Source organism: Mesoplodon bidens, assembly GCF_964165515.1.
Source record: "Mesoplodon bidens genome assembly, chromosome: 1".
NCBI lineage: Eukaryota > Metazoa > Chordata > Mammalia > Artiodactyla > Ziphiidae > Mesoplodon > Mesoplodon bidens.
Genome location: NC_138176.1, coordinates 30,174,510 through 30,187,978, shown reverse-complemented (window position 1 = coordinate 30,187,978; position 13,469 = coordinate 30,174,510). Strand labels below are relative to the sequence as shown.

Below are 13,469 nucleotides of genomic sequence, written 5' to 3'. Positions count from 1 at the left end.
ACGCACTCACTTGGTAACAGTCATCCCAGTTGCAGGCCGGGTGAGAGGAGTATGGAAATCACAAAGGTGGGAGGAGGTCCTTTCCTTCTGTTCAGAACACTGACCCTGATTATTTGAGGGTGGTGTGTGCTGGCTGGCTTTCTATGTTCCAGAACTCTGCAAACACCCTGAACTAAAACTCAAGAGCGTTGAGAAAAGTAACCGTGGAGAAGAGGGGTCACTCCTGGGGGGTGGGCTGGGACAGGGACTGTTGGTGGGGTGCTGCGTGCCATGCACTTTGTCCCTGAACGAATTTCCCACTGAGTCCTACAACCACCTTAACAGGTAGGTACTGTGTCATCCCCACTTTATAGACGACGTGGGAGCTTGAGGAGTATAAGGTCACGTGGCTGGGACGTGGCAGAGCCAAACTTCAGATTGAGTCTCTCTGTCTCCAGAGTCCAAGCCTTCGAGTCCTTGGGCTTTGGGGAGAGTTTAGGGAAATCAGAGCTGACAGAGCCCGGGAGAAGTGCTTTAGGCACTAACCCAACAACACGCACGGTGTGTATGACTGTGGACACTTACTAGTCTATCGTGACAGTGAGAATGAACCTCAGAAAACCGCAGCCCACGATTCTCCTCCCTCTTGCTTCCAGCCCTGAAGCCCTCTCATTGCAGACCTTCCTCAGAAGTGGAGGTAGGAAAAAATGGGAGAAGAGAAATTCTGCTATACTAACTCTTAGTGGTTTGTAGTACTGGGCACGTGGTTTGTGGGAAAAGAAACTGAATGTCGCTATATGAGTCAGTGGTTCAACAGGTATTTACTGACTACCTGCTCGTGCTTGGCACTGTATAGGCATCAGCGAGATACCATGGTGAACAAGACAGCAAGCTCCTACCTTTCTAGAGCTTCCATGCTCCTAGGGGGAGAAAGATGATAAACAAGTAACTACATAAATAACCTAGGTAATTTAGGGGAGTGATGAAGGCTATGAAGGAAATAAACTGGATCATGGGATAAACAGTGATTGGGCAGAGTTGGCAAGGAGGCTGCTTTAGAAATGGTTGTCAGATCAGCCTGAGAGAGACCTGGAAGGGGATGTGGAGAGAATGTTCAAGATAGAAACAACAGAGGCAGGAAAGAGCTTGGTGGTCCAAGGAGGATCTTTGTCCTGGCGCATTATGCGCAAAGGCGAGGCCAATGTGAGTTGGGAATGGAGTGCTGGCAGCAGTGTTGCCTTGCATCTTTAGGCCAGAGTATGGTGTCTGGATTCTGTTTGAAGTGCATTGGGAATTTTTGTTAAGTTTGTTTCTCAGGTCTTTCCATTTGTCTTAGTCCATTTGGGCTGCTATAACAATTACCATGAACTGGGTGGCTTAAACCACAAATATTTATTTCTTACTGTTCTGGAGGCTGGATCTCCAAGTTCAAGGTGCTGGCAGATGCAGGTGGTGTCTGGTCTAGTGAGAGCCCACTTCTTGGTTTGAAAATGGTTGTCTTCTCTTTGTATCCTCATATGGCGGGGAGGAGAGAGAGAGGAAGAAGGCTCTCTTCTTATAAGGACACTAATCCCATTCATGAAGTCTCCCCCTCCTCATGACCTAATTACCCCCACCTCCTAATGCCATCACCTTGGGGGTTAGGGTTTCAGCATATGAATTTTGGAGGGGACACAAACATTCAGTCCGTAACACCATTTATATCCTAAGTTGAGAAAATCCATATGAGGCTTTGGGGAGAAAAGTGAATGAGATTTTGAGGAGTGGTGTTTAATGAGCAACTGTGATGAGCCCAGAGTTTTTTGAAACATCTCTGGGAGTGCATAGATTGGAGAGCACTTTCAGGAGATGGATCTGGCAACTCCTCAAAGAGGAATGTGTTAGGATGAATACCTAACACTAAGATTGTAAGGATTTTCCTAAAACTTACAGTTGATCTCATATATCCACCCCTAAAACATAAGGAAAGGGAACATTCTATGAATAACAAGGAGCATAAAAGGGAAGTCTCTTTCCTAACGTGAGCCAGTGAGGTGTTGAGAACTCCAAATCTGAGGTCAATTCTCAGGTGCAGGTGTCCTTTTTCTCAGGCCAGAGGACCTTGCTGTGACTAGGGCAGCTGAGCATCACAGCACATGGTCCATTTTTCTACCTAGATATTTTGAAATTGAGAAGACTACATGTCAAAAGTAGAAGTTGAGGGGAGGACAGAAACAGTTAAAGCATAATTCAGAAACCTCTTTCAACTTGTGGCTCTAGTCTCTTAAAAACTTCAGTTGCAATGGGTTGTTCTACAGAAGGGGACGTTGTGAGTGCAAGCTCTTGTTAACACAAGGGTTTGATTTTCTCTTTTGTTTTTTAATGTAAGTTATCAATAAGATGATACAGTAAACTGATGCTGAGATTTTTTTCCTCCTGACTGAATGGACTTTTAGGGCCATGTTCAGGCTGCTCTTTTACTCACCTCCTCAAACCTGCCTTTTTTTAACATGAAGAGAGTTTTTGAGGAAGCTCAAGGGGTGATTTCACTGGCCAAAGCCCCTGTGACTGTCTGCAAGGGCTTTTCCTGTCCAACAGACTAAGTTCTAGAACTGTTCATTAAGTCCAGTAGTAATTTGAGTTCAAGATAAAATTAGAAAGAAAGGTGTATCCAGTGAGTATCTGGGAAAGGTATTAAAGCCATGATTAATAGTAGTTAATAAGTTATGAAGGTACCAAAGAATCCTTATGAATTTTTTAAATGTATTCTGTAAGTATCATTTTTAAATTAAGAATATTTGGCAGATGTATAGACAGAATTGTGTAACCATGGCCAAGATGCCCCATCACCATCTGGTGGCAGAATCTCTAAATTGCAGAATCGTGTTTTGAGGAATGAATAAACCACCTGAAAGTTGAAAATGTAAACAGAACATCATAAAATGATTGGAAACATCACACTGGCTGTAAGGTTAACTTCTGGACACATTGACTGCTAAGTCAAAATGTCCCAAAGGGGGGCTTCCCTGGTGGCGCAGTGGTTGAGAGTCCACCTGCCGATGCAGGGGACACGGGTTCGTGCCCCGGTCCAGGAAGATCCCACATGCCGCAGAGCGGCTGGGCCCGTGAGCCATGGCCGCTGGGCCCGCACGTCCGGAGCCTGCGCTCCGCAATGGGAGAGGCCACAACAGTGAGAAACCCGCGTACCGCAAAAAAAAAAAAAAAAAAAAAAAATGTCCCAAAGGGTACCCTTAACTCCTGTTAGTTTCAAGATAAACAGGTCTCCATTTCCTATGTAATTTAGAGGATGCTTGAGTTCTTAACTGGCAAGAGTATAAGGCAACTTTAACTCAAGCTGTTGTTAAGAAATGGTTGTAGCTACAGTAATGAAGAAAGAATAAGAACATATTGTCTTTTGAACAGTGGTTAGATTCTCTCAATGCCAATCAGTAAGTATTTGTTGAGCATTAAGGCTGGTTCTAGGCACCATGACCAATACTCAAGACATACAGTTGGGGAGAAGAAATATAAGTCAAATGATAGTAACCAATGCAGGGTAGTATCTAATTGATTACAAAATCGTATGGCACTTTATTTTAAGCACTAATTTGTCTAGAGAATATACTGGACCTTTAAGAATTAGGAAAGAATAAGAGGAGAGTGAAGGCAATGCCAAGAGCAAGGAGTGGGGAACCCTGATAAATAGGGGTATGGAAGGCAAGTGAACATGGCGCATTCAGGGAATGTGAAAGAGGAGCTGAGCTGGACCAGTGGTTCTGACTGGCAGACAGTGGGACACTATGGCCATGCAAGGCTGTATTATCAAAACTGGGCAGGGCCGTTTAGTTGATCTGCTGGACCATCACTGTCTGATACAGTAGCCAGTTGCCACATGTGACTGTTGAGCGCATGAAATGTGGCTCATCCAAATCGATGTTTGGTAAAATGTAAAATAATGGTTTGGCCAAAAAGTTCGTTCGTTTAGTGAATACGTTGTTCAATGAAGTTCTCCGTGAAAATGAAAAATGTGTCTTTTAGTCTCACTTAAAACCAAACAAACTTTTTGGCCAACCCAATACATATTGAATTCCAAAGACTTGGTACAAAGATGAATGTACAATTCCTTATTAATTATTTTATATTGGTGACATGTTGAAGTGAAGTTATTCTGGATACATTGGGTCAAATGAAATATATGTATTATTAAAATTAATTTCACATGTTTGTTTTTACCTTTTAAAAATGTGACAACTAGAGAATTTTAATTTACCTATGTGACTCACATTATTTTTCTCTTGGACAGTACTCTAGTACATAGAAAAGGCTTCATAGGTGAACAAGGGGAGGGAACTGACAAAAAGTGATGCTTGAATCTAGAAGTGCAGCTGGGGAGATTCCCTGAATACATTTCCAGAGAGGTCCCTTCTCAAATTTCTTTCAAGGTGACACATTAACATGGTATTTGTGATTTTTTTTTAGCTTAAAAAGAGGAAGCAGTGTGAAAGCAAGGCTGTGAGATGCCTAGAGCAGGTAACCAATGGGCAGTGCCTTTGTCTTGAATAGGCAGTGTGTTTCACACCATATTTTCTAGGCGAAGGGTCTTCTTTTGTTTTTTTTGTTTTTTTTTTTTTTTTGCGGTACGCGGGCCTCTCACCGTTGTGGCCTCTCCCATTGCGGAGCACAGGCTCCGGACGCACAGGCTCAGCGGTCATGGCTCACAGGCCCAGCCGCTCCGCAGCATGTGGGATCTTCCCAGGCCGAGGCACGAACCCGTGTCCCCTGCATCGGCAGGTGGATTCTCAACCACTGCGCCACCAGGGAAGCCCCGAAGGGTCTTCTTTAACTAAACTGGAAGCCAAATCTAAACTAACTAGTTAAAAGAACCCAAACAATAATATCAAGTGCTTTGTTGGGCTTATGAAGTGTCATTTAGGAAATTTTCCTGTTCAAGCCAGGAGAACCTGCAAGACTCCAAAGAAAGCTTCACCTTTAGAAACCCATGGGTACATTAGAAAATTGAGTTTTGATGATAACCTTGGCTCAGACCATGTGCCAGCTTCTCTTCAGTCATCTGATGCCTATGGACCCCCAAAAAACACAGCAGTTTTGGGGGGACCTCCCCTAAAGTTTTGTGAAAGGCAGCCTCCGTGGGCATGTGAAAGGCAGCCTAATGCAGCCAGGTGTGTTTGCAGTGTACAGAGCTGAGCTCACATGATTTCCCCTGGAGAGCAAGAGTAAAGGCCCTTTAAAGTGAAATGCCCAGATTGCAAGGGGTGCCATTATCAGACCCTGGAGTTTCCCCTCTGAGAACTTGGAGTTCCACATTCCCACTTCATCTTCCATCTCCCTGGCCCCAAAGAATGAATAGCACTTTCCCAGGCAGAACACACATCACATGGCTGGGGCTCTGAGGGCTTGCTAACTGTCAAACCTTAGGCAAGTCCCCCATCTTTCTGGTCCTCATTTTCTTATTTGTAAAATGGGCATCACGAGACCTCACATGCCTACCCCATGCAGTCATTGTGACCAAAGGAGATAACACATTCCTAAGTGCTCTGTGAGCCATAATGCACTGTATGGCTGGCTGGAAGGTTCCATCCTCATATCCCAACATCTGTCTGCAAAAGCAAGCTCTCTTGGGTAACATTAGCACTAGAGCTTTCACCAGTGTCTGAAAATCTAATCATCAGTTCCATCTCTTTAGGGTATTTGTAGAACTTTCAGTAATATATGGGGTTTCCAAAAATAAATAACCCAACGATGTTTTAAATAAAAAATTGAAAAGAAATTGCAAACCAATTTTGTGAAAATGCTATCAGACATGAGTTTGTTACTGCAAGTAAATAAATTTATTTGTGAGCTTCCAGGTCATAAAAGGAAAAAGGAGAAACCTAGTGGATATTTGAGTTCTCATCCAATATAAGAAAGTATATAATTCATCTAGAGAAAGGAGCTTATTCCTGGCACTAATTTCATGAAGGATTTATCAGGTGGATTCCTTTATGACTATGGAAGGCATCAGAAAAAAATAATAGTAATAAATTGGCTTCATCGGTGATTTTGCCAGAGTTTATGTTCTTCATTTGGAGGTTTCTTATTTCAGCCCTTGACACAAGCTGGGGGTCTTGCTCTTGCCGAGTCCCCACTGACTGCCCTTTAGGAAGAGGGTCCTTGGCAACAGTATAAGCCTGTGTTTTAAACCTCTCAGTGGGCAACCACCCTGCTAAACCTCTCAGTGGGCAACCACCCTGCTAACTGAAGATGCCCTCCATCCTCTCCTGGGTCTCGGGAGAAGGCTTGGCTCCGCCAGGTGCAAGAGTCCGGAGCCAATAAAAATGAACAGAGGGAGCTCTGGTGGCAAACAAGCAAAAGGGTCCCCTCGTTGTCCCTTAACTGCTGGGCTGGGGATCATAGATCCCGGGCCACCAAGGCCAGGGGTTCCCAAGCACCTCAGTGGGGCTGCTTCTGAGCTCAGGGAGGCAGACTACATCCAGGGAGGGCTCTGCCCAGCTCCTCCTGAGCTTCCGCCCCTTCCTTCCAGATCACACGGCAGCAGTACCAGAATGCGCTCACCGCCTGCCGCATGGACAGCTCACCTCAGTCCCCCGACGTGGAGGCCTTCACTGACGGAGACTCCACCAAGGCCCCCATGACCCGGGGCACACCCCAGACCCCCAAGGATGACCCTGCCGTCACCCTCCTGAGCAACAGGAACAGCCTGCCATGTAAGTCAGTTGGGAGGATGATGGGCCGGGCTACCGTGAGGTAGGGACGGCCCTACCTTCCTCCTCAGTCCTGCCCAGAGCTGCCATCTTGTCCTCATGGGGCCCCAGGTCTTCTACAAAGCAGGGAGGTGACGCACTCACTGTCCTCCCCAGGCAGCAGTTCAGATGGGCTGAGAAGCCCCAGTGAGGTCGTGTACCTGAGGATGGAGGAGATGGCCTTCACCCAGGAGGAGATGACAGACTTCGAGGGGCAGAGCACACAGCAACGCTCACTGTCTCCTGCAGCTGTTCCCGTGAGAGCAGGTCAGGGAGGGAAACTGGGCCCTGCAGGAACAAGTGGGGGTGGGTGTCAAGGCCACCAGGTGCTGGGATGGCCCACGGTGAGCCATGTGAGGGAAGTCTGGGACCCCTGTCCCCATGTAAAACTTCCCACCTCATTCCACCAGGGAAGGGAAACTAAGGCTTACTGTGCACCTACCATGCGTCAAACCCATCTTAATCCATTCTCCTAGGAAAACAGTGTGTAGGACAGTTAGCTAGGTTTCCACCTGGATTCAGATCCTGGCTTCTCCACTTAGGAGCTCTGCAACTTAGGCAAGTTACTTTAACCTAAGACTAGGTTTCCTTATCTTAATAGATATGTTTCCTTATATTAGTAGATATAAATCACAGTGGCGGGCTTCCCTGGTGGCGCAGTGGTTGAGAGTCCACCTGCCGATGCAGGGGACACGGGTTCGTGCCCCGGTCCGGGAAGATCCCACATGCCGCGGAGTGGCTGGGCCCGTGAGCCATGGCCGCTGAGCCTGCGCGTCTGGAGCCTGTGCTCCGCAACGGGAGAGGCCACAACAGTGAGAGGCCCACGTACCGCAAAAAAATAAAAAATAAAAAAATCACAGTGGCTAGCTCATGAAGTAGCTTTGAGCATAAATGAGATAACATTTACAGGAGGGCACATCATAGTACTTGGTGCCATGCTCCCTAAATGTTAGGCATCAATAGTTATTATTAGGCCTAATTTACAGATTAGGAAACGGAGGTCAGCCATCACTCTTACTGACAAGGTTCGTCCCTTCCGTTGGGCCCCAGAGACTAGCTAGTAAGCTGGTTTTGAACTTTCACTTTCTGAGAAACATCAACCAAAACACCCTACCTGGATCCCTGGGTGTGTAGGTGGGAAAGGCTTGTGTTCTTTCTTCTTTCCTTTCTCTCAGCATCAGATAGTGAATGTTGTCATATCAACCTGGACACAGAGACCAGCCGCTGCAGCAGCAGCTTTGAGGAAACCATGGGCCAGAAGTTGCTGAGAACCTTGAGTGAGTAGCTCTTCACCCAGATGAAAACGGCCCACCAGCTGGTTAGTACAAAAAAACATGTTAGGATCTTATTCCTGGAGGAGGAACCACTGACTCCTGTTGGGAACCCTAACGAGGTACAATTGTGGAAACCCATAATAGGGCTCAGGCAGTACTGCACCTTTGATACTTTGGGGAACTGTCCCACTCAGTTGGTGGTCGTCTAGGACAGGAGTCTGCAAACCATGGCCACAGATCAAATCCTGACCTCCCTCCCCTGCCCATTCCTGTAAAAAATAAAGACTGACTGGATCATAGAACCCCCTTGTTATTGATGGCCACAATGGCAGAGTTGAGCAGTTGCAACAGGGACCAAATGGCCTGCAAAACCTAAAATATTTACAGTCTGGTCCTTTAAGGAAAGAATTTGTGTCTGGGACACTCAATAAAAAAGAAAGCAATATCCTCCGTGGAAGGAAGTCCATGGCAGAGAGAACAAGGTGAAAAATACTCCTTCCTAAAAACAATGGAGATGGGAACAGAGTGCCCTTCCATCCTTGAGGGCAGTTATATAATTACCCCCACGTACCCCAGTGCAGAAGGGAGGTTGCCTCTGATCTAGAGAATGTAGGTCCCTGGGCGGGGGGGTGGGGGGCTCCCAGCTACACCCACCACCCCTGGCTCAGGGACATCAAAGTCCGTGAGACCAGTCCTCTCTCAGAGGGTGTCTGGCAGTCATTTGAGCTGGGAATGGGGAGGCGTGATCCTGAGGCATTATGTGGGCTTCGCTCAGTCCCCTCCAGGAAATCTCCATTCCATTGGCACTAGCCTGGGTGTGCGGCTTTTTGGAGATGTCATCTCAGGTGGAAGGTGCATCCTAATCCTTCAAGATGTAAATATGCTGATGTCAGCACCAGGAGACAATGCAGGTTACTTCTGACAAACAATCAAGGGCTTTGTCTCCATTCCTGCTTCTATTTGGAAGAAAGCTTAGACCACCGAAAGAGTATCAATGTCCTCCCAGTCTTGAAGATTGATCCTTACAAGCTGTGTTTTTCAGGTGGTCGAAAAAGGAAGAGGTCACCAGATGGAGAGAGAACCTCTGAGGAGAACTCCAACTTAACCCCTCTCATCACATGACAGGGCAGTCAGCGTTCGCTGGGTGCGTGAGATTCCAGAGCTTTGGGGAGAACCCGTCCTCCCATCATCTGCTTCTCCCCAAGGCCTCCCACAGGTGACAGAGCGTTCCGCTTTCCTTACCACCTCTTCACCCCTAGCTGTCAGTTTGGCAGATTTTCCCTCATTCCTCCAGTTTGACTCAGAGCCTTGCGGTAGCCATAACGGAAGGAGGTGCCTCAGTGGAACATGCTAGAAATGGTCTTATCCACAGCACAGTCTGGGACTGGAGAAGAAATGACCCCAGGCTGACAGTGCCACTCGAGGATCCCTGATGCCCTTTTTTGTTCTTTGGTGTCCCCTGGTACCATATTTCATACTTAGGTCAAAAGGTGCCACCGGCAGACGGGCACAAAGGAGGCTGGAGCAGCAGATAGGAAGATTAGTTCAGGAGATGCACCAAGAATTCCTCCAGAACATTAGAGCAGCGGGACAGTCACGTTGGCATGTGAAGTTACAGGACAGAAAACTGTCAGTGACCAGTTTCCTGTTAGATCAGGGTTCCAGCAGCCTGGGAGGTGTGTCTCAGCTGGAATGGAAAGAATGTGAGATGGAACCTCAAGTCACTGTATTTCCCAGGGACACATCTGCTTTGGCTCCTGATCAGTACTCATCAATCCAACAATAAATCTGCTCTGGAAGAGGAGGAGCAGGGAGCAGAGAACCCCATTTGGGAGCCAGAGATGGAACTTCAGGTTTTAAGTTCAAAAAATATATATATATATATGTGGAAAGTTTTTAGCCATGACAAACCAAAGAGTGCCCAGGTCGGCCAAGAAGGATGCAAGCTCTCATGGGACTTCAGTGTATATTACACTGGAACACTGAAGAATCACTCTTCTTTTTTCATCCATTCCCCCCACCCCCACCCATTACTCCACTCCAGCAAGTCAGCTGAGTGTACTTTATTCTAAGAACGTACTGATCTTAGATCTCTGGTTTTTCACCTGATGTTGGGGCAGGTGCAATTCCAAGCATCACCACCAGATGGCAGGATGACTGCACAGACCTACTTGAAGAACAAACTCGTTCTGATCCGGAACCACACAGCCAGCCTTAGGGAAAATGTGGAAGTAAGTGAAGGTTGTCTTTGGGACACCTGCCCCCCTTTCTGATGTATATCCCACCCCTAGATCAGGGATCCAGTGATCCAGTGCTACCTGCTGATCTCCAAACCATTCCCTAACTTATCTCTGGGGTATACTATTCAGGCTTCCCTTCCCTTCCTCCAAAACCTTTACTCTCACCTCCCCCCACCCATTCAATCAATAGTCACATGGGGAGCGGGAGGCTGATAATTCTTCTGGGTTATTTGCATCTCAAAAGAAAATACCCAGAGGAACCTTTAACTCAGGGGGTCCTTAACTTGGGGTCCATTGCTCCAGGGGGTCCATTGTTGGACTTCAGAGGGTCTACGAAACCCCTGTCAGAATTTAGTGTCTGCGTTCTTATGTGTGTTTTACAGAGGGCTAAAGCTTTCATACGATTTTCAAAGGTCTCAGACCCACAAAGTGTTAAAACCCACTATTTTAACTAGTGGAACTTTCAGCCCAGAGTTTCTGCAGTGCAGAGTGAAGTGAATACTGGTTAGTTTGAGACAGATTTTGAGTTGTAAATGGTCTTCTCAAGTGTCCATCAAATCGATAGGGAAAGCTGGCACCCACCACGTGGAAGTCGTCAGAAACACTGTACAGCCTACACCCGACATAACTTGGTCCCCCTCCCCCACCAAACCAGAGCAGGTGTTGCCAACAGGAGGGGCACAGCATGTGGAAGTAGACTTTCCAGCTGGAGATGCCTTTTTCAGCAATGTATTATTGACTTCACATCCCTTGCCTGGCTCTGCCTGAGGCTCAGCAGTGCATGACTTCTTGTAGATAACTCACAGCTACCACCCACCCCCAACACCTACTCTTGCCTGGTAGAAACAGGCAAAGTGTCAGCCCTTGGTGCTGGGTGCTCCGACTCAAACCAGTAAACGGTGAGTTTCAAACAAGGACTGCCATCATGCAGTCATCTTGCCCAGCTGGCCACTGGCCCGAGAGGGCCTGCCTGTCTAGTCTTCCTTTCATTACCCCTTACGCCACTGCTGTTGCATTAATCCATCCCTTTGCAAAATCCCTAAGGAGCCTGTCACCACTCCCCTCCCTATTCCCCACCCCAACCCAAGATTTTCTTCAGATTAAAAAAAAAAAAAAAGAGGATTTTAAAATAAAGCATTTGTGAAGGCTCAAAAAACTGTAAATAATTTTTAAATAAAATAAAAATGCTTTTCCTGGAATGTGGCTGTTTCCCTTGCCCCAGCATCTCAGTGTTCTGACATGGTTTCATTTGAGGTGCAGGGTGGGTGGTGCACACATATAATTATCTTACCTGAGGCCCACCTGCCTAAAGAGGCACCCCTCTTGAGACCAGGTATGAGGTTGCAGGTAAGGTTACAGAAAAGCCCTCACGCTCTGCTTTGGGATATCAGATGGGTAAGATGTTGCAAGAACGAATGCCAGAAATGGAAAGTAAAAGCCGAATGAGAAGCCAGAGTGACTTCTGGACAAGGAAGAAGCACAAGGATGATAATGAGAAGGGCAGGCATTTGCCAGAGCCCCGTGATATGCAAGGCACTGGGCTGGGTGCCTTCTAAGTTCAAGGTCTTGGGGGCCAAACCCAGTCTAGCTCTTGAGACAATGTGCTGGTCACACTGGCTCACTTCTGTAGGCCCTTTGGAGAGGAGCAAAAGTGGCCTAATTTCAGCACTTTTCAACCAAAGGCTGGGAAAAGGAATGAGGGAGTGGGCAGGGCTTATTGATTAGTTTTAAACCAAGGCAGGAGCGAGGGGACAGCCAGACAGGTGGCCACAGGTGTTGGGGTTTTTAAGGTGTTTGCAGAGGGTTGGAATCTGACACCTACTACCAAAGTCTCCAACCACCACACAGGACAATTAGCGAGTGACCTGCACCAGTATGACCCGTGATTCTTCCCAGGAACCTCCATAGGCTGTTAAGTTCATTAACAGTAAATAAATGATGCAACTATTTTGCTGAGGGTTTTATGTGCCAGGTCTTGTGCTAAGCAGGTGTGCACTGTGAACCTCAGAGGTAGGACTGGTCCACGCTTGCGAGGAAGCACTCACACCCCTAGGCTCCGCAACTTCCTGGCCATGGAAACTTAAGCAATTCGCCTAAGTGTTCCCAGCCTATTTCATAGACTGTAAAACAGGGACAGGCTGTGAAACTTCCTTCCCAGGGTGGTTTTGAGAAAGAAATGAGCGTGCCTGCATGTGAGAGGCGCCGAGAAGCCCTGCAATAAAGAAACCTGTGTAACTCACTAAGCCTGGCTTTTCCCAGACTTGCTCAGAGCCCCCGCTCATGGGGAAAAGAACACGCTGTTGGGAATATATGTAAGAAGAGAACAAAGAAAGGCAGATTTGTATTGAGACCGGGGCTTTATTTATTTATTTATTTATTTATTTATTTATTTATGGCATAGTCGGGTCTTAATATGGCACATGGGCTTCTCTCTAGTTGTAGCGGGCAGGCTTAGTTGCCTCATGGCATGTGGGATCTTAGTTCCCCAGCCAGGGATCAAACCCACATCCCCTGCACTGGAAGGTGGATTCTTAACCACTGGACCACCAGGGAACTCCTGAGATTGGGGCTTTTTTAAGTACTAAAAACATTTGAGAACTTTGGTACATATACTTTGACTTAAAGAAGTGTTTTCAACCGGTTTTTTATTAGCAATCCCCCTAAAGACAAAAATTAAGTTCAAATTCTCCCCAACAAGAGAAATTAAATACCCAGAAATAAGATTTTGTCAAGTAAGATTGTGCTTTGCAGGACCAGAAAAACACTTTAATATCTCGGACTTTCTTTGTCCCCATGAACCAACTTTTGGCCCCTCTCTAAGGGATACTATCACCCTTGTTGAGAATTCATGGTTTAAAGCTGTGTTTTGGAAGAATAATAGAAGACTGACAAAATGTAGAATCATTCGACTCCAGTTTTGTTCATCTTCCCTTATGAAGGGCAAGCATCTTTAAATAGGAAGAACAAATATTGACAGAAAGAAAAATAGAATGAAAGTAATGAAGAGTTGAGTGCAAGGTCATCTTATCACTTGAAATCTGTTCCTATCTGCCAGACCCAATCATGCACCTGCACATGTTCTCTGAAGGACTGCTAGGGAGCCAGCCGGGTGGTGAAGGATCTGGAAACCATAATCTGTGCTCAAACACTGCAGAATCTTGGAGGGAGGAGTTTCACATGGAGAAGCAAAAACAAGGGATAACAACCGCTATTCTCAAATATTTGAAAAGTCATCA

General features: G+C 46.5%; 1 protein-coding gene across 2 annotated transcripts in view; it reads left to right on the top strand.

The window, feature by feature from the left end:
- The window catches only part of CNNM1 (cyclin and CBS domain divalent metal cation transport mediator 1), a gene marked incomplete at its 5' end in the record, with an annotated part of 49,434 nt that extends 37,933 nt beyond the window's left edge, over nt 1–11,501 (top strand). For both annotated transcript variants that reach the window (XM_081225207.1, XM_081225206.1), the window contains 4 exons: nt 6,500–6,683; nt 6,837–6,986; nt 7,895–7,996; nt 9,036–11,501. In XM_081225207.1, coding sequence (XP_081081333.1) covers nt 6,500–6,683; nt 6,837–6,986; nt 7,895–7,996; nt 9,036–9,115 — 516 coding nt within the window. In that variant the 3' untranslated portion in view covers nt 9,116–11,501. The remainder of the gene's footprint in view (nt 1–6,499; nt 6,684–6,836; nt 6,987–7,894; nt 7,997–9,035) is intronic.
- Nucleotides 11,502–13,469: the final 1,968 nt, after the last annotated feature.